The sequence below is a fragment of the Zootoca vivipara genome, chromosome Z2 (genome assembly GCF_965207765.1).
Source record: "Zootoca vivipara chromosome Z2, rZooViv2.hap1.1, whole genome shotgun sequence".
Taxonomy (NCBI): domain Eukaryota; kingdom Metazoa; phylum Chordata; class Lepidosauria; order Squamata; family Lacertidae; genus Zootoca; species Zootoca vivipara.
The window spans coordinates 14,803,688-14,824,289 of NC_142585.1; the positions used below are offsets into that span (position 1 = coordinate 14,803,688).

General features: G+C 41.2%; 1 protein-coding gene across 1 annotated transcript in view; it reads left to right on the forward strand.

Annotated features, from left to right (window-relative positions):
• The window catches only part of LOC148686569 (protocadherin-9-like), a 363,264-nt gene that overhangs the window by 26,971 nt on the left and 315,691 nt on the right, over positions 1-20,602 (forward strand). Inside the window, exon 2 of the mRNA XM_088665406.1 lies at positions 18,966-19,037. Coding sequence (XP_088521532.1) covers positions 18,966-19,037 — 72 coding nt within the window. The remainder of the gene's footprint in view (positions 1-18,965; positions 19,038-20,602) is intronic.

The window sequence follows — 20,602 nt, forward strand, 5'->3', positions numbered from 1 at the left end:
AAACCTTACCCCATTTACGAACTCAAGGCAGTGTGCATCTGTAAATCAAACAGTGGCTAATGAACTAGATGCCTAGAAAACACCAAGATTCTCGTTGGAGCAGTTCTGCTGAAGTCCAGAAAATGTTTTTATTTGAGGCTTTAATACATGAGACATCTCATAGCAAGTCTTAGATTGCTGTAAGCCCTTCATTCTGGTAAATGCTTAAGAGTGCATCAGATATCTGGCATTCTTTGAAGCATTTTTAATGGTGTGCGTTTGTGGGTTGAAACGGTTCCCTTAGCATTTGATGACCACAGCCAGTATCTCCGCCCTTTTGTTCAGGGGAAAGTCCCATAATTTATTGCAATAGTAAGATTTACTCCTTTTATTATATATGTTAATTAATTCAGATTATAATTATAATTATCAATGACAGAATATAACATAATCAGTTGCCAGAAACTGTGTATTTATTTTTATTTATTTATTTTTATTCATGGAATTCCTTTACATTTATTTATTTATGTAAATTGCTAGGTACTTACTCATTTAGTACATCAACCAACAAGGGTGCATAATGCTAGCAGCCCGATGGACCTCACCTCAAAACTGCCCAGGCCACACACACCCCTATACTGTACACTGCAAAGCTGCAATATCCACACAAAACCAGCAGCTGTTCTTAGTTTGTAAGGTTCCAATATCTGCCAGGGTCACAAGGTGAGGGGGGTTCACATTAGAAATGAATGTTATCAGCCATTTTACATCATTAAAAGCGGCTACACACACATTCAACAGAAAAAAAGAAACCAACCAACCAACCAACCACATGGCTGAGGAAAGAGGAGGAGACCAGCCCGATAAAGCGTTTTTTTGCCCTCTCACCCAGTGCCCTAAATAGGTGAATTATTTATTTGTTACATTATTAATTTATTTCATTTATTTTAAATTACTTTTGAATGGCACCCTTGAAAAGGGAGCAGGAAGAATTGCCATAGTGCTTCCCCTAACTGACATCCAGTAAACATCCCAGGAACAGTAAGACCACAACAGGGTTAGACAATTGCAATGGGAGGGGAGGGGGGTAACGTACCAAGGAATGATAATAGATTCATGAGTTGTAAGGGACCCCTAGAGTCATCCAGTCCAACCCCCTGCAATGCAGGAATCTCAGCAAAAGCATCCATGAGAGGTGGCCATCCAACCTCTGCTTTAAAATCTTCAAAGAAGGAGAGTCCATAACCTCCTGAGGGAGACTGTTCCACTGTTGAACAGAACTTACTGTCAGAAATCCACCCCTCCCCCCGATGATGTTGTGTCCTTCTGCAGCTCTCAAGGCAAAATGGCCCTGAGCTCCAGGGGAAGAAGCCTTATATAGACTTCCCCCCACCCCTCTGCAAGGGCATGAGCCCACCATACAAACAAGATAATGGGCAAAACCTTGGGCTATAATGCTGCCAGGCAAATGCATCCCGTGCTTATTGGGCACAGAAGGAGACATCTTTTAGAAGTGCTTTTAACTGAGATATATTTTTATAGTTAGATAGATATAACTATAGACATAGATCAGCGATACAGCATCTGCTTTGCAGGTAGAAAGACAGTTTCTAGCATCTCAAAGCATAGCTGGAAGAAGCCCCCTCTTTGAAATCCTGGAGAGCTGCTGCCAGTCACTGTGGACAATACTGAACTAGATGGGCCACTGCCCTGCTCTTGGTTTAAGGTAGCTTCCTATCAGGGCAGTCTCGAGCAGGTTGCGCGCCCTGGCGTTGAGGGGCGGAGATCGCTCCAGCGCCCCCGCCCTCACAGGGCGCAGCATGGCTTCCGCGCGGCTTTGCCGTGCAACACCCTGCCTACCAGTCCGGTGCCCTGGCACCCCGCGCCACCAGGACTCTACCTAGAGCCGGCCCTGCTTCCTATATTATTTTGTTACTATGACCTGATAGAGCAGGAGTCTTCAAATGTTCTTTGTATGCACAGCTGTGTATCTGTAACCCAAATGAGGCTAATCTGTTTACTAAAGTGAAAGAGAGACTGCTAGAAATGTGCAAACTTCAGAAACTTATATGTAATTATTATAATGGAAAACTTGAGTCTTCCTTCAATTTATTTTTTTTAAAAAAAGTTCTTGGACATTTCTGTATGATCAGTTGGTCTTTTGAGAATCCTTACACTTAGATTTCCCACGTGTAATGTAAGAACAAGCCATCATTTCTGTTGTTTCTGAATTTCATCTTCTCCCCAGAAACGAACAGGGCGAGAATTAGAAATCATGTGTGGTGGTAGAAAGAATAGATGTCATGGGAATTCGATACTGCACAGACTAAGTGATAGACTGAGGTTGTACTTTAAGTTTTGATGAAAATCCAAGAAAGTTTTGAAGGGAGAGCAGTGTACATCATCTCAGAAAAGAGTTCCTTGTCAGTCAGTGCAAGCAAACCAATAACAAATGGCAGAATCACTCAAAGGTAAGACCAGCTTAATCATGATGTTAAGGACAATAAAATATAGCTCCCCAGGGTTAAATTGGGCTCCTATTGTCTGAGAGATTTGCAGTGTACACTAAAGAATGTAGAGTGCATATTCCACCTTGTGTGCCTTTAAAAAATTCCCATCATTCAAATGTAAATTGAAGCTGCAAAAGTATGACCTCTCCAAAGAGGAATTGCTATAATCCAGTCAAACCTGTGATTTGTGCAAACCAGTGGTTGTCATACAATGAAGAAATTGGATAGAGTAACAAGAGCACACCTTAGCAAAATGATCATAAAATAAGATTTAAGAAAATGAAATGTGTAAAAATAGTCATCCTGGTGTCACAGTGTGTGCTCATTCAAAGGTTTGGTTTGTCACATATATTGCACTTTCTGCATGTAGATCATTATTTTTTTGAAATATGGCCCCCCATGATCTACCAGTCGATCACAATCTACCTGTTGGACATCCCTGGTGTGGGGCAACCAGCCTCATATAACCATTGTGCTTGGGTTTGATGCAGTAAGGGGTTAATGCCATAGAGTAATCTGTCCTGCCAGGCTTAGCCTATGTCACTTCCCCTCACCTTGGGAGGAAATGGGTAAACGAAGCCTTTTGTGCTCTCGGTCTACATGTGAATTCTGTGTGTGTGGAGCATTGAGCTGCTCCCCTCCAGCCACATGATTTCAACCACCTGTCTTGTTTCAGACAATAATGGAGCCTGAAACTAATATTTTCCTATACCAAGTTCAATCCCCATATGGAACAGCTGCATATTCCTGCACTGCAGGTGGTTGGACTGAATGATGCTGAGGGTTTCTTCCAACTCTAGAAAACTATGGAACGCCCTCCCACCAGACTTTTAGACGACATCTGAAGGCAGCCCTGTTTAGGGAAGCTTTTAATTTTTAACAGACCATTGTATTTTAGAATTTTGTTGGAAGCTGCCCAGAGTGGCTGGGGAAACCCAACCAGATGGGCGGGGTATTATTATTATTATTATTATTATTATTAGTCAGAGGCACTTTCAAATCCACTCATATACTCAAATCATGGGAACTTGACTTGCAGCCTCATACAGCAGAAAACACATTCTACAGTCACTACCATTGCAACCTTGGTCCCCATATACCCACTCATTCTTCTAGTCTGTTTCCAATTTACTCCCCCCCCCTTTTACAACTGGCTGGCATTCACTTCTGTGCAACATAAGGGGACAACTTTACTGTGAGTGTTGACCATGGCCTCAACTTCTGACACTATGTGTGGTTGAACTTCCACCAACAAGGACTCTATTGGGACTTGTGCGAAGTGCATCTCCCTGAAACATGTGCAGATCATGAGGAGGGACAGTGCCATTCACACAACCTTCTGACATCTACATTGTTATGTGGCTGGGAGGTTAGCACAGTATGCATACATTGTCAGGATCATCAAATTGTAGGGTTGCCATATTTCAAAAAGTAAAAACAAAGAGCCACCTTTTGGAAATTCCCCTGGACGTCTATTCTGCCTTTGGACATATAGCAGCCCTATCAAATTGGCTCTGCTAATGGACTTGCACCACACCGAGAGACATGGCCAGTGGACGGCTATGGGTTCCTCCCCATCTGGCCACCCTTGCCCTGAATCAAATATACCACACTGCTTTGAAGCAAATCACTTCAATCTCTGAATTATATTTAGGAATGCAGAAATTGTTTATTTCAGTTTTGCATTGTTTCATTCTTAAATTCAGTTCTCCAGATTTCTGCATTAGCTTCTTAGTGCTCAAATGTCTCCTAAAGCACACATTTTTGAATGCACTTTCACCTACTATACATATGTTTACAAGCACTTCCCCCCAAAGCAATTAATTTTTGCATGCTATTCTTAATAATATAATAATAATTTATTATTTGTACCCCACCCATCTGGCTGGGTTTCCCCAGCCACTCTGGGTGGCTTCCAACAGAAAAATAAAATAAAATAATCTATTAAACATTAAAATCTTCCCTAAACAGGGCTGCCTTAAGATGTCTTCTAAAAATCTGGTAGCTGTTTTTCTCTTTGACATCTGATGGGAGGGCATTCCACAGGGCGGGTGCCACCACTGAGAAGGCCCTCTGCCTGGTTTCCTGCAACGAGGGAACCACCAGAAGGCCCTCGGCACTGGACCTCAGTGTCCAGACAGAACGGTGGGGGTGGATACGCTCCTTCAGATATACTGGACCAAGGCCATTTAGGGCTTTAAAGGTCAGCACCAACACTTTGAATTGTGCTCGGAAATGTACTGGGAGCTGAAGTAGATCTTTCAAGACCGGTGTTACGTGGTCTCGGCTGCTGCTCCCAGTCACCAGTCTAGCTGCCACATTCTGGATTAGTTGTAGTTTCCGGGTCACCTTCAAAGGTAGCCCCACACAGAGTGCATTGCAGTAGTCCAAGCGGGAGATAACTATTCTTACGAATGGATGCATTTAATGCAAACTGTCAGATACTATACACATTGTTGCTCATTATGTGGTTGGAGAACTGCATTACAAAATTCAGATACATGCAGATTTTGAAGGATAGCTGCAGTTTAGTTAACATATTGTTTTCAGAAGTTTGGATTGCATAGATTCACAACATAGTATGTGGACAGCCACACTGGAATTTTCAATATGGCTGCAACGTGGAGACTCTTAGTGCTGCCTCCCATTCCTATTTGTATCTTTAATTGACAAGTTTTGGAAAAAACGTTGCCCACAATCCCCATCTGTTCCATGCAAAGCAAGGTCAGTGGATACCTGGAGCTATCATCTTTCCCCATTTTTTCTTACCCATGGGTGTCCTTATTGCCTTCACTACTGCAAAATGTCTGGCCAGCTCACAGTTTTCCAAATAAAATCAGGCTTGCTGAATGCTTACAAACTAAAGAGTCACTGATGGATCTCATGGGATCCTTTTTCAGTAGGTAGTAACAATATATAAAGCCCATTTAGGAGCAGCAGGAGTCTTAATCTTCTCTGCCAGAAAGAGTCTAATCCTCCTGGTGTTGTTGCTTTTCCAAGGCAAGGTTTGGTCGCGTTTTCACTGCTGTGCATGAGGTTGGCTACATTGTCAAGAATTGGGGACCACTGCTATGGGAAGCCAAGACACTAAAAGACAAATGTTTAGTGCTCTAAATAGGACTAGTCATTTGGGGGAGCTGCCCATCTGGTCTCACTGTGGATTGCTGCTACCACCCAAGAAGCAACTGCCTCTTGTTTATTTCACCAGCACAGCTAATGATTGCTGAAAGCACTGGAGGAATCAGCAAGGTGACTCTCATTAAGAAGACAAATCACTTTGCCTCCCCTATAATTTCTATTTGATTGCATATTGGTGTGACTATAATGGAACAGTAATTTCCAAACATATTAGGAGCAGATTGTACCTTCAGGCAAATCCCCAATAAGGGCAGTGTTGAATGTACATAATCCAATGGCGGGAAATGGGAGGGCCTTTGCATCATTCTTGAAATGAGAAAATCTCAGAACTCCCTGTATTTGGATCATACCACAAATACCATTGCTGCTCTGCTTAGCCGTGCAGTAAGCTTCATAGAGGATGCAATAATAGTGGCAAGCTCAGAGGATCTACTGTACAGCCTATGTGTAATGAAGGCAGAAACTGGGTGGGCATAGGGTGCTTCAAGGAAGAAATCCCTGAAGCATTGGCAGGCATAGGAATGCTTAGGGATTTCAATTCTTGTGAATTTCAATATGAACTGACTTGATCTGCACTACTTTGACTAATGTACATGTATCCTTCAGCTTCTGTATTTTGGCAAAATTTGTGGTACATTTTACAACTCAAAAATGTACCTGAATAAGTATGAAAATAGAAAAAAAAAGCAATCCAGTTTTTATTTTTGTTTATTTTTGGGTAAGATAAAATGCATTTAGGGTTGCACATACTGAGGTAGCTTACACATCTAATTGTATTTTGTGATAATACACATTGAAATACAACATTTGTGAAGATTTTTAAAAAAACCTGTATCATCATCATCATAGATTAATACAGAAACTTATGCTTCATCATTTGCATGGAATGGAACTAAACAGATCCATCTGTCCTCACAAAAACAAAACAAAACAAAACCTTCCAGTAGCACCCTTCTGAGTAATACCCCTCCCCACCTTCTCACTATATATAAGGGTCTGGTGAGTTCTGTTTCAGTGTATCTGAAGAAGTGTGTATGCACATGAAAGCTCATACCTATGACAAACTTGGTTGGTCTCTAAGGTGCTACTGGAAGGATTTTTGTTTGTTTGTTTCGACTACGGCAGACCAACACGACTACCTACCTGTAACTAGAATTATCTCTCAGCACTACAGATTTTCTTTGATGGTAAAAAAAAAAGGCTGGGGAAGCATTTGGACAGCTCAGAGCAGTCAAAAAGATTCCATTCCCAAAGTTTTTGAAGAACTGTTTGCTTTGCTACGTTGGCATTTGTGACTTCATGTACACAAATAGTCCAAGAGCCTATTTTTGTTTTCAGATAATACTAAAAGGACTTGTAATATTTCCTTTGAAATGGGCTTGTTTGCACAATAATTCACAGTCAATATCCACAACTGGACTCATAATTTAGCTGGTTCAATAAACAATATGTATCATGCTTTAGACGGCTTCAGAAGACCTAGCACTCGTGTGATTCCCAATGGATAGCAACTGCAAAATTTAACAGACATTTGCGAGTCTATTCTTCTTCTACCCCATTTGTGTCAATGGCTGAGAAAGACAATTTCCTCTGACAGTTCCATCTGAAATTGTAAGATGGAATCATATACATTTGCAACATTTATTCTGTTCAGGTCCAGCTCTGGTGGGGGGGGGGTAAATATTGTGCTTTTGTTTTCCATTTGTATTTTCTTTTGCCTAAGGAAAATAATACCTTTGCTTGTGCTGCCATGGTAAAGTACTTTTAAGATATAAACATTTTCATGGGAAACTCAGTGTTGAAAAGAAAGAGAATGTTGTCTCCTTTCACCAGTGTGTTAAAATGTAAATTGGCTCCACCTTTTGAGTTACTGTCTGATCACACAGTCCTGAAAAAAATAAATCCTGTTCCTACTTTAGTTTTTAATACTTTGGGTCAATCACCACTGGGTGCCACCTTGATTCTGTTGGTGGGTTACTAGCAGGGCGGTCACACCAGTAGACCTATGGGCTTTTGGGGAAGGAGGGCGAGATGGACAAAGACAGCATAAGAATAGGACAAAAGAAGGCTGAGGCTAAGTAAAATCCAGTATATAATCGGAATTGAACCTGGGAGTTTGTACTAAAAGCACCTCTGACAGCTCCATGCTCAACTCCTGCCTGGAAACCAATGTCTCCACTGTGGAAGGACATGTGGATCCAGAATTGGCCTCCACAGTCACTTACAGACTCATTGTTAAAACCGTGTTTATGGAAGACAATCTTACTTGGCTACAAGTGATCACCAAAGAAGATGAAGAATGCTTTCATTTCATCTCTGTGCTGTGACACAGCCAAGATTGCGAGGTAGGAAATATATGCAATGTCAAACTTTACAGGATTCCTTCCTCATCCCCCACCCAGAGTCATCATCATTATTATTTTTAAATACTGTCTTATGCCAGAGAAGGTCATCCTTTAGTGGGCAGGTGCGAAGTGTTTGGCTCAATCTGGCTCATCCACTGGAATAGATCTAAATACTGCAAAGTTAAAAAAAATAGTAAGCAGCAATTTAAACACACAGCTACCACCAACAAGGACCTATGTTGCCAATTGGGATTAGGGATGTAAGAAGGCATTGATTTACATTCTAACCCATATTTGTTGTATGCAGTACTGTTTCTGTTCCGCTGCAGTTCAGCTTTTGAATAAACTATGTTATTCACCTTGCTGCCTACTGTTATGTACTAAGCTTGGATCCTAGAACAATAGGCAGGTAGCATCCTATAATGCAACAACTGATTGGCCTGCAGGAGAAGACCAATCAGGCTCCAGGAGGGAAGCAGAATCAGCCAATCAGATGGGACTCATTGTGTAAATAATGTATATAAAAGCCTGAGGTTTTGGGGAAAATTCAATCACTGTTTTACAAGCTGCAATAAAGAGCATGAAAACACTGCAGGACTCCGAGTATATTTCACTATTGTGGAGGAATACTGTATTATATTCTTAATTATGTCCTTAATGGCATTATTACTCCACACCATTAATTGCAAAGGAAACACAGTGCAAATGTTGAGAGGGAGAGTCATTGGTTACATATCATTTGTATACAAGAAACAGCAGCAAATATCAATAGCATTTACTGGATTGATTCCTATTTCAGACAATGGATGAAAAAGTGAACACCAACCATTTCTGGTTCCATTTCTATTTCAGTTGGAATGCCCCATCATTCCTAATTTGGCAGTAGTATAGTTGAATGTTTTGCTTTGCTTGTTTGTCCGAGTAATTGCTTGTGCTAAAAAAACACTTCTGATCATAGAAAGTAAAGAAATCAGATATTCTTAATTGTTTCTCCCCTAAGAATTTGAATTTCAGAGTTCTAGAGAAGTTCATTTGGACCTTGGGCCATTAATGACAGCTTTCCTCCCCTATGTCCAAACTGTGATGAATAAAACTGAATGTGTGAGAAAGTCATCTTAAATTTTAAACAGCAAAGGAAGCTCACAGTAATTCTGGAAGGAAAACCCCGAGTAAAAGAGGAAGTGAACAAGAGTGGCAGAGTGATTTAAGGAGCAGGAGCCTTTCTGCAGGGTTGAGGCTGGTAAGAGTTGGTTAGAGTGAAGCTGATGGATGGGGATATAGTAACATAAAGATAGTTTGAAGGGTAAGGTTGGCAGAGTTACGTTGTTTGATTGTTGATCAACTTATATTCCACCTGTCCTCCCAAAGCAACCAGGGGTGGCAAATTCATCAGTAACAATATCATTAAAAACATTCTAAAAACAATCACATTATCTCAGCCAGTGATACCAGCATTGTCCATAACAGTGTATTTTAGCCAACAGATGTCTGGGAAAACAGGAACTAGATTATAGAGGATTCCTGGCCATATTGAGAACATAGGGCTCTAAGAGTCTTACATGGATAGGCAATAACTCTCCATAGTTTTGGGTGGGAGTCACTCTCAGCCCTATCTGGAGAAGCTGAGAGCTGAACCTTGGACTTCAGATTCTCTTCCACTGAGCTTTGTCCTTTACCAAGTTAACAGGATTGTGATGAGTGTTTGCTCTCTTTACAGTGGTCATTCACCTCATTCAACACATTGCTTTGGCCACAACTGTCTCATTCAGGGTCCGGTATGAGGACTACTGTCCATTTCCTGCCCATATTAGTTCTGAAGGTCTTTGCCAATAGATATTTGCCATTTATGCCATCATCTGCATTCTCCACCCCTCCCTCAAAAATATTGATTGTCTTTATTGTCTCAAGATACATTTACAAATGTCTGAAAATATTATTCTTAATGTGCAATATTGGTATATTTAAACTGCCAAGAACTGTATCACAGCATTCAAATAAGTGCAAAAAATCTAGCAGATAGCTTAGCTCCAATCTGCACATTCATCTGAGCAGTGTGGGATCAGGCCATTTCATTTCAGAATTCCCAAAGATTTAATGCCTTAAGCATCTCTACTCTGATTGCACCAGTGCCAGACCCATTCTATTTAACTCCATCCACATTCTCCCTTGGCCAGCATATCACAGAATCAAGCTGTTGAGAAATTTCACTGAGAGTTCTTTCTTCTTCCGTCATTCTGATTTATAGTAAAGAGAGAGAGAGGGAGAATAAATGTGCCTTTCAAGATTAGTGATGATTTTAATTTTTAATACCACGTACAGTATCTAACATTTCACTCGGGATTCAGGAGAGAAAATCCTTTTTCTCAACTTAAAGAAAAAAAATGGCGGGATGCAATTAAGCTAAAAATTACCCATGAAATAGAATGTTTCAGCATCACTTTCTCCCCAGTGACTTCCACCAATGAGCAGTAATAATCATCTGGTCTCGGAACACGGATTGGGTTTCTCCGCTTAGAAACGGCTGGGTTTTATGGAGCCATTAAGAATCAGAATTTGCTGCATGAATATTCACCAACAGAGGGATTTGCCAGCACTCCGAGTTGAAAGGCATTGTTCTTGTCTGGGTGACCTCCTTGTGCAAAATGATCGCTTTATCCTTCTCGACATCATTATGTTTGCTGCAGAAAGAGAAAAGGGGGAGAAGGGGGGTAAACCCACCCCGCTGGGCCCCATCATAATAACATGTAATCTTCTTGCTCAGTTTAGCTGAGATTTAAGAAGCCTCTGTTCATGGAAGCAGTTTTCAGAAAAGTCTGATCTATAATTTACTAGAATCAACCCGGCAAAAGAGCAAGAGGCTTTAGATACAACCCTTAAAACTCTTAAATGAAGATTAGTTTAAAGTTTGACAATCTGCTGCAGAACCATCTGCCAAATCTCATGGCAGGTTTCGTTAAACCTTTTTTGAGCTTTCCTTATCATGTTACTCATTCCTCTCCTCTCCCCTTCCTTTCCCCCCTCCCTAGCTATCCCCCCTCCCCCCCAAACCCTGAATTCATACCATATTAGCAAGTAACTGAATAAAGTGCCACAAAGACAGGACTTCTCCTCCCAAATTCTGAATAGATCCTGTTTCAATAAATGGGGTCCTCAGAACCTCTTGAAGATCCTGCTATAAGCTTGCTAGGCTTCCAAGTTATTTTCCTTGTTGCCATAAGGAAAAGGTAATTTCAAGATATCCTGTGCTTTTCCTGGCCAAAGCTATTTGTGTGACTGCATTCAGACATGGGGTTTATTGCATTAGTTTTACTGGCTAGCAGTTTTGTCCAGGTCTCTAACATTCATTTTATTTAACTTTTTATTCATTAAATTTCTATACCACCCTTCACCTGATGGTCACAGGGTGGTTTACGATATAACCCTAACCATGTTGTATTCCTGGACATTTCTCAGGTTTCTTTTTCTTTTCTCTTTTCAAATTATAGACCTGTAAATCAATTTTAGCACTTCACTTTAGGCAACATTCAGCAGCAACCTTAATGTTTTTTCTTCCTCATACTGAGGTAACTTGTAGTGATTTTGCCACTTCTGCTTGTGGTGGCAAATGGCTCTGACAAAACGTTCACTGGGAAAAGGTCTTCTTATATCTCACAATCATGGGCATTCCTAAATCCTTTATGTCTCACCTCTTCACAAATGAACTTTTCCATGGAATTAGTCTTGCTCTTTCTCCCTCTGCTGTCAGAAATGTGACTGACAGGCTTATGAGGCAGAGCCTTCTTAATCATGGCACCTTAACTTTGCCCTTGGAAGGGCCTTCTCACAGTTTTGCTGATTACTTTAGGGTTCTTGTGAATAAGTGGCTTTTTCATCAGATTTTTGGACTTGCGTGTCTGATTGTGTGGTGTAATGGGTGTTTGGAATATTTGAGGTTATTTTTTACTTGTATGTGGCTTTCTGATTAATGGTTTGTTTCTTATAGATACAAATTTATTTTAAAAGATTTTATCATTACTCTTGGAGCCTCTGGGATGTTCCATCCTCCAAAATGGTGGAGTAGAAATATTGAAATAAATACACAAATAAATAAATATAGCCTCATATCAGCTTATCATAACAGCCATATTTCTATCCCTTTATGTTTCCTTAAAGCATCAATGATGACTGTGACTTTATGTAATCCAATGCACACTTTTCAGGAAAGGTGTGTAGTAGCTTAAAAAAGGAGATGAAAGATGGTGAAGGGTGCTTTTGTGCAGATGTGTGGCACATGAGTACTGTAAGCAAATTTCTTTCGTCAAAAGCGTTCCCAAGGCAGATGGTTTAAGCCTCTAAAGCTTTTCTGTGTAAATAAATTGATTACCATTTTGTCTTCTAAAGCATTTATTCTTAAACAAAAAACACAACCTTCTCCCCCACCATCCAAGTAGTGACAGTGGGCAGACAGGAATCCTAATTCATGTTTTATGAGGTCATTTAAATTGGCTGATTGAGAGAGAACAATAAGCACATTTCAGAACAAAACAAACAAACAAAAAGATAGATGATGCTTGGCAGAGCAATTTTGGATGAACAGGCTGGCAAATCTATGCTGCCTTGGTTGAACTAAGTTGTATCCTGCTTGTGGTGATGAGTTTCACACCTCCTTAACAGGCGAAATAAATGGCATTTAGGATGTCATGATAACTGTTAGCTTCAGTACTGATGCCAAGCTTATTTTTATAGCTGTTATTGGGGTGGGAGTATTGAACCAACATGACTGCTCCTCTTGCAATATTCACCTGTCTAAAGAGGTATTGTGGAAGGTCCACCATGAGATGAGGTATCAAGGTATCACTTCCTGAGTGTGTTTATGACACACACACACACACACACAACACACACACACACACACACACACACAGAGAGAGAGAGAGAGAGAGAGAGAGAGAGAGAGAGAGAATATCAGCAACTAATCTTTATGAAAGGATTCATTAAGATGATATCTTGAACATGCTCATACTTAACCTATATTTGAAATAAATTGTTTCCAAATGGACAAGACCTCTCCTTCGATATCACATTCCTGATGGGATTTGTCTGCAGCTAGGGCTTGGGGCATCCTGGATCATGCATCTGGCTAGTCTCAGGTAGTCACTTATACCTTATTACGATCCCTGATTTTGACTCCTCTTCAGAGTGAAGCTGGCACCTGGATGCAAAAGATAAGGCTTATTGTGTGAATGTGCTTCTGTGTTTTGAGCTGTTGGAGATAGCTCTGTCCCTTCAATGCTCTTCAGCCATCCATGCTAAATCTGTTCCCCATTACACTTGTAGGTTATTTCAAAGGACTATAGTTTTAAAAGTTACTTGAGCTTTAGTTAAGCATGCCATTATGTGAGCCTGATTTCTGCTAACAACCATGCCTGGTTGCCAGGGAAATTTTTTATTGGTGCCGGGATTGGGGCTTTGGGAGCCGTAACTGTGCCGCTGATGCCATAATGTAACATTCAAACTGAAATCAATCATAGCATCTTCATCTCATTATAGATTTAATTTTCTTCTGTGTATTAAGTTTAAATGTCAGATGGATGAGAGTAAAAGGAGCATAAACAAAGGGACCTGGAATGGTGTTTCCAGTGTTCCATGAGACCGGGGGAAGAAGGTTTTGTCTGGGGTAAAAGTATGTGTGAATGAGAAAGAGATAATGGAAGATTATCTCTTACCTAGAAGATTGTGCATTTTCAAGGAGAAATGCAAAAGGATACAGGCAGTGAAGGCTGGTCCGTTAGGGTGAATGGGGCACTGTCTCACCAACCCCAATCTGCCTCCACCTGCCTGCCTTCTTATTTACAACCAGTCTAAGGGGTGGCAGCTTCTTTCTTCTTAATCCTTGTAGAGGTCAACAGTGGGGAGCAGTGTTGGAAATTCAGATATATAAGCTGGGCAGCAAATGATAACTTAAACCTGGGTTGTACGGGGGCCATGCTAATCTTTTCTGCATCATTCCAATTTTTGTATTTGTTGTTGTTGTTTAGTCGTTTAGTCGTGTCCAACTCTTTGTGACCCCATGGACCATAGCACGCCAGGCACTCCTGTCTTGCACTGCCTCCCGCAGTTTGGTCAAACTCATGTTCGTAGCTTCGAGAACACTGTCCAACCATCTCTTCCTCTGTCGTCCCCTTCTCCTAGTGCCCTCAATCTTTCCCAACATCAGGGTCTTTTCCAAGGATTCTTCTCTTCTCATGAGGTGGCCAAAGTATTGGAGCCTCAGCTTCACGATCTGTCCTTCCAGTGAGCACTCTGGGCTAATTTCCTTCAGAATGGATAGGTTTGATCTTCTTGCAGTCCATGGGACTCTCAAGAGTCTCCTCCAGCACCATAATTCAAAAGCATCAATTCTTCAACGATCAGCCTTCTTTATGGTCCAGCTCTCACTTCCATATATTACTACTGGGAAAACCATAGCTTTAACTATACGGACCTTTGTAGGCAAGGTGATGTCTCTCCTTTTAAAGATGCTGGCTAGGTTTGTCATTGCTTTTCTCCCAAGAAGCAAGCATCTTTTAATTTCGTGACTGCTGTCACCATCTGCAGTGATCAAGGAGCCCAAGAAAGTAAAATCTCTCACTGCCTCCATTTCTTCCCCTTCTATTTGCCAGGAGGTGATGGGACCAGTGGCCATGATCTTGGTTTTTTTGATGTTGAGCTTCAGACCATATTTTGCGCTCTCCTCTTTCACCCTCATTAAAAGGTTCTTTAATTCCTCCTCACTTTCTGCCATCAAGGTTGTGTCATCAGCATATCTGAGGTTGTTGATATTTCTTCTGGCAATCTTAATTCCGGCTTGGGATTCATCTAGTCCAGCCTTTCGCATGATGAATTCTGCATATAAGTTAAATAAGCAGGGAGACAATATACAACCTTGTCTTGTATACAATTTTAGTATATGTGCTGCCAAACCTCTCTGAACCAACTAATAGTTACAGGTGGAAATAATGTTTGAATGCCTGTGTGTGGGTTAGGGTGTGGGTGTGTCCACAACTTATATTACTAAAGACTAAGGTAATGATCCTCACAATTCCTTTTTTTGGGGGGGGGTACTATCTAAAATGAGCAATTCTTTCAAGTCAAATAGGGTGGAATTCAACTAACTGCTTCCACTAGCACAAAGCGACTTGTGATCCCTCTCCTCTCCCCCCTCACCTCCTGCATGCCCTCTACATTTTTTTCTGGGAGTTTCTGCAATGCTCTGTAACAGACCCGGGGAGGACACATGATTGCAGCAAGAGAAAGAAGTTCCATTCTGCAAATGGAAATCCTTGTGCCAGTGGAAATCCTTTGTTGGCTATTAAGATGGTGTCAAATGGAACGCTCCCGTAATCATTTGTGTATAGATTAGTTTTTGAAGATGCTTATTGATGAAGAAATTAACTGTAACCATTAGTGCTTTTCTCTTGGTTCATGAAGTCTGCTTTCTATTCTGGCTCTGCACCTACAGCACCATGTTTCCTAGTGAATACAGAGCCTTTCCCCATATCAGAGAAATATGTAGACTTATTTGGGAAGTAGAGAATGAGCAAAATATCAAACCTGTTCCCAATAACACTGTCTTTAATGAAGTATGCAGTTTCTCACAATCCTCTAAGATCTTTCCTCTAGAATGCTTTTTATCACTACAGAGAGAGAGAGAGAGAGAGAGGATAAAGGACATAAGAAATGGCCATTGTACACATTCACCAGGCCTCCCATGAAGAAGGAATTGTGCACATTTCCCAGTCAATATACATAAACTCCAGCAAGCCTTGGAAAATGTGCATGTGTAGAATAAATTTTGTACATTATCTGGTCATTATACATGATCCCCCTCCCACATACATCAGAGGGATTGAGGGAGTGAGGGAGGGAGTGATCATGGATATAATGCACATTCATCTCTGTGACTTGTTAGCTTTATTGAAAAAAAAAATCCCAGTCAATGTCCTTCAGGAAGTCAGAGGGTATATTTGCTGTTTACCAAAATCTAGTATGAAGCTTCACTACATTAGAAAACAAAGCCTAGTGTTTGCCATTCATCTCAGGCGCTGGTTCGAGGCGAGCAGGTGCAATATACTCACACAAGAATTTAGTAAAGATACTCTGGAGGCTGCAGTGGCACCTCTGTCCCTGTGCTCATAAAAAGCCGTAGCATTTATGGGCAGAGTTGAGCAATCATTATGCACATTAGCCGGTTTTGCAAGGTGGCTGGAAAATGAGATGTAATTTCACTGAGGAGGGGAGAATGGGCTGCCTCAGCAAAAGGGATTCTTTAAAAGCGAATTTAATTCATCCAGATCATATGAATTTTCATTAATTCATTTATTTATTTCTAATTAGGAGATCCGCCAAGTTGTAAGATTAAAAAAATAAAAAGTTGAAAGGCCAATGAGCTATTAAATTCTACATCTTTTACAAAACATTTTTTTAAAAAAGAAGCTTTAAAGAAAGCTGCCTCTTTTTCAGTTCCTGTAATAAAAAACCCCACAATGCCTAAGTGTGTGTGTGTGTGAAAAACACATCCAAACTTGTTTTAATAATTAAGCTTACAAGGTTTATCCAGACTTCATACAAACAGGGTCACCACTTTAAGGCCAAACTAGACACCGGAGATACATGAATGCCTGCATCTATTGCCAGATTTAGATTGGGGTCTCAGTGCAGGGTGATAGTTAACTCTCCCTCCCCATCCCTGAGCTGCTGTTAGCTGAGGAATGTGAAAGACGCAGGGAGCTGCAGCTAATAGCAGCTTTGAACAAGGGCAGGGTTTGTAGTAGGACCACAACATGCTGCATCCCATTCCAAATTACCTTTGAGAAATGATTTTGGAAAAAGCAATAAAAAGAGGAGATGGGGAGATGCCCACACAAGCATCCACATTGGAGATGTATCCTCTCCCAACGTCACTTCCGGAGCTCTGGGTGTGCAGATCATACACAGGATCAAAATTACATTGATTAAACTTCCGAATGTAGGAAGACCTTGGCTTAGGCCTTGGGTGTGTATCCCTCCCAGCCCCGCAGCTGGGGGAACTGGGGCACATTAGGATAAATGGGATATGGGGGTGTACTACAAGACGTATGTGTAGCAGGCAGCCGCACACATATCCCCACACGCAGGGTAGTTCACTGTTGACCTTTCAGTGTATGGCCAGTGACATCCATTATATAACCCCTTTTAAGAGGGGACCCTGGAATTGCTGTTGCAAGGGGTGAGTCACCACTTCAATCCCCCCCCAAATATATATACTGGTGTGTAAAGGCTAAAGGATTCCACCCAAGGCCATAAACTGCCAAAGCTGTGACGAATTGGTACGGGAAAGACAAAACCTGCCCATGCAAGAAAATTTCTTCCCAGTCCTTCAACAGCAACCAGTCAAAGACGGTAGCAGCACCTGCTAAGCAGGAAGAAAAAGTTAACCTGCAAACAAGAAAACATTAAACTAAATGAGGGTAGGGAGGGTGAATCTCCTGAGCCGACTGCTTGGCTACTGTTGGCTCCACCCCTATATATAATGGGACTGGCCACACACTATATATAATGGGACTGGCGTGAACCTCCAAATCATAACACTGAGAGTAAGGCCAGCCCGTTTGCCACTTTGGTCCCTGAGAACTGTAGCACCACGGGCGATCCTGCAATGTAAAGTGTGAATGCTCATTGTCCTTTGGGCAGTGCAACATATAAATTAGCACATGCACACTATGCAAAACTGTGCCTACCCTCATATTCTGTTTCATTGATGCATTGCTTCTTTTTTTGTCCCTGCATAAGTGGTCACCTTCTTCATGGCACTGATAACAGTGGGAGTGTCCATATGCCAGGACTCATCCCAGGCATAGGAAAGGGTGCTCAAGTCCAGCCATGGCAGGTTATTTCCAGACATTCACAAAAAAAATAATAATAATACAGTAGACCTGGATTATTCCCATAGCAGAAGATAGAGAGATATCTTTATTTTATTTTCTTATTTGTTTTTATTTTCTTATTTGTTAACATTTATTTGCATCCTCATAACAAAAGTTATTTGAACAGCTTATTGCTGTGATTCCCCCTGGGTACTATGACCCAGACCTGGAGTAGGAAGCACTAGAGGAAGAGGAGTCTGAAGTGGAGGAGGTGAGACAAAAGAGCAGAGTACTTTCAATGAACCCCACCCCATCTCCCAGATTTTCAGAGGCTGCCTCTTATCCACCCATGGAGGAGAAGGGACAGTTAGAGAATCTGAAGGCTGAGCATATCTCAGAGGCACCACATTTTGCAGCACAGTGGGAGCGATCTAGCAGTGTATGTTACCAAGAAGTGGCACAACAAGAAAAGAGAGATGAATTCCGCCTTCAGGCCAGGAATTCCACCAGGGGCAGGAATTCTCACAAGCTGCTGGGCATTCTCTGCCTCTGCTTAAAAGGTTGGCAAGGTAGGTGGGGAAACTCACTTGAACAACTTCACATCTCCTGTGCCGTCTTTGCAGTTATGTTACGGATCTTGGAAATTTGTACCTTGGTGCTGATCCTGGACCATAACTATTGTTGCTGTCCTTTCGTCATGTAAGGGTGCAGGGACTATGGTCTACACCAGGCATCCCCAAACTGCGGCCCTCCAGATGTTTTGGCCTACAACTCCCATGATCCCTAGCTAACAGGACCAGTGGTCAGGAGTGATGGGAATTCTAGTCCAAAACATTTGAATGGCCGAAGTTTGGGGATGCCTGGTCTACACTTTCCATGATGCTGAGTTGATACCACTTGCTTGCTATAATAACCTTCCCCTCCGTTACTTACAAGAAAGTATCTGTTGTCATTTTTTGGCAGGAGCCAGTACACTTACAGCAACTATAAAAACATTTAATTACAATGAATTATTATAACGTCATAATCCTCTCGCTTATGTTCATATGAACATGTACAATTGCATGTCAAATGTTTATATGCTGGCCTGAAAAATACTGACTGTTCATATTTCTCTTTCTATCTGCAAGCATTCAAAAGAATCTGGAAGACCCCAAACACCATTAAAAGAGACAAGTCTAGAGTCGTGGACTCAGCCACAGGTAAGAAACAGCATTTGCATTATGTCTCCTTTTCTCATGTTCTCCTAGAGCAAGGATTGAGAAAGCATGGCACTCCATATGAAGCTGAGTATCCAACTCCCATAAGCCCCAACCAACATGGCCAATGGATCATGCAATCAGCAGAAGTAGTAGGTGGTGTTAGTGAAGTAAATTGTGGTGGTGATGGAGCTCTCTCCAAACTTGGATCTCTTTGTATATTTGGACCTATTAAGTTTAACCTCTAAGACCAGGTTACTGTACTTAGACTGACAAATCAAAAGGGGGAAGACTCTGAAGCGTTGCTAGACTACTCGGTTGGTGCTGCGCAACTTTGATGGTCACACTGGTATAGGTATGATATCAAAACATTATTAGGTGGATACTAGCATCCTCCTAGGCCAAGGCCCATCTAGTCTAGAACTTTCCTTTCACATTGGCCAACTAGATGCCTATTAGAAGCCTGGTTCTTCTTTTAATGTATGCACATTATTACTAGTGTGTGTGTGTGTGTGTGTGTGTGTAGGAGGACCACCAGTCACATGGGGCATGGTCATGCAAATTGGCCCATATTCAAGGCAAACTGCAGTCTCTAACAAGCCACTGACAAACAGAAATGTACAAATTAAGTCAGTGTCTGTGGAAATTATGAGACGATCATTAACTCTGGGGATGGAATTCTATTTAAGTCTTCAGAATGACAGCTTAAAGGGTGAAAGCTTATCAGCAGAACATTTTAAAATCTTAAGGTCCACTGGTTTTGACCCAACAGAAAAGAAATTATGTTCATGCAATTCAAGGGATGAGAAAACTGATGAATGAGTACATTCATGGACAACATTTAACTTGAAGACTATATAATGTGTTATAACAGGAGAATTCCTAATTAGCTACAGTTTTTTGATATTGCTTTGTGTCTCTATGTAATTGTTTTAGGGTTGCAGAGTTGAGCAGATTAATGTTTTCATATTAACTTAGAGATGGGAGGAAAATTGACAAAACTTTTGGATTTTAATTATATTTTCTGTTTTGGCGGGCCTCACAAACTTTCTTTCTTTCTTTCTCTCTTTCTCTCTTTCTCTCTTTCTTTCGTGTCTGCATTTATTCCAAATTACTACTTGATAATTTGTCCATCTGGTTTTGCCTGGCCTGTCTTTCTGTTTTTCTTGTAGTTCAAAACTGTCTTTAGTTAAGTTGTATGTGGTGGTGGAGTTCAAGGTGCTTTACATCACACAATTCTCTCTCAATGTGAATTTATTTACTTGAAAAGACTTGCAGGGCAGCTTACATGAGATCGATAACAAACAAGACATTATCTGTCCAGACATTTTAAATATGAAAGACACAACACAAAAGGAAAAAGGGAGCGGACAGGACCATGCAAATTCAGATACTGGTTGCAGTTGCAAAGCTGAGCAGCTCAAATGGATATATTTGAGGGGGAGCCAAGCAGAAGCATGCTTCCCATCTTGTCTCCTGCTTCATCCAGGTAGAGTAACAGCTGAAAAGATCACAGAACTGTTTGACACGTAGCCAGTAGTGGCTGGTATTGTGGCACAGTTGGGGCT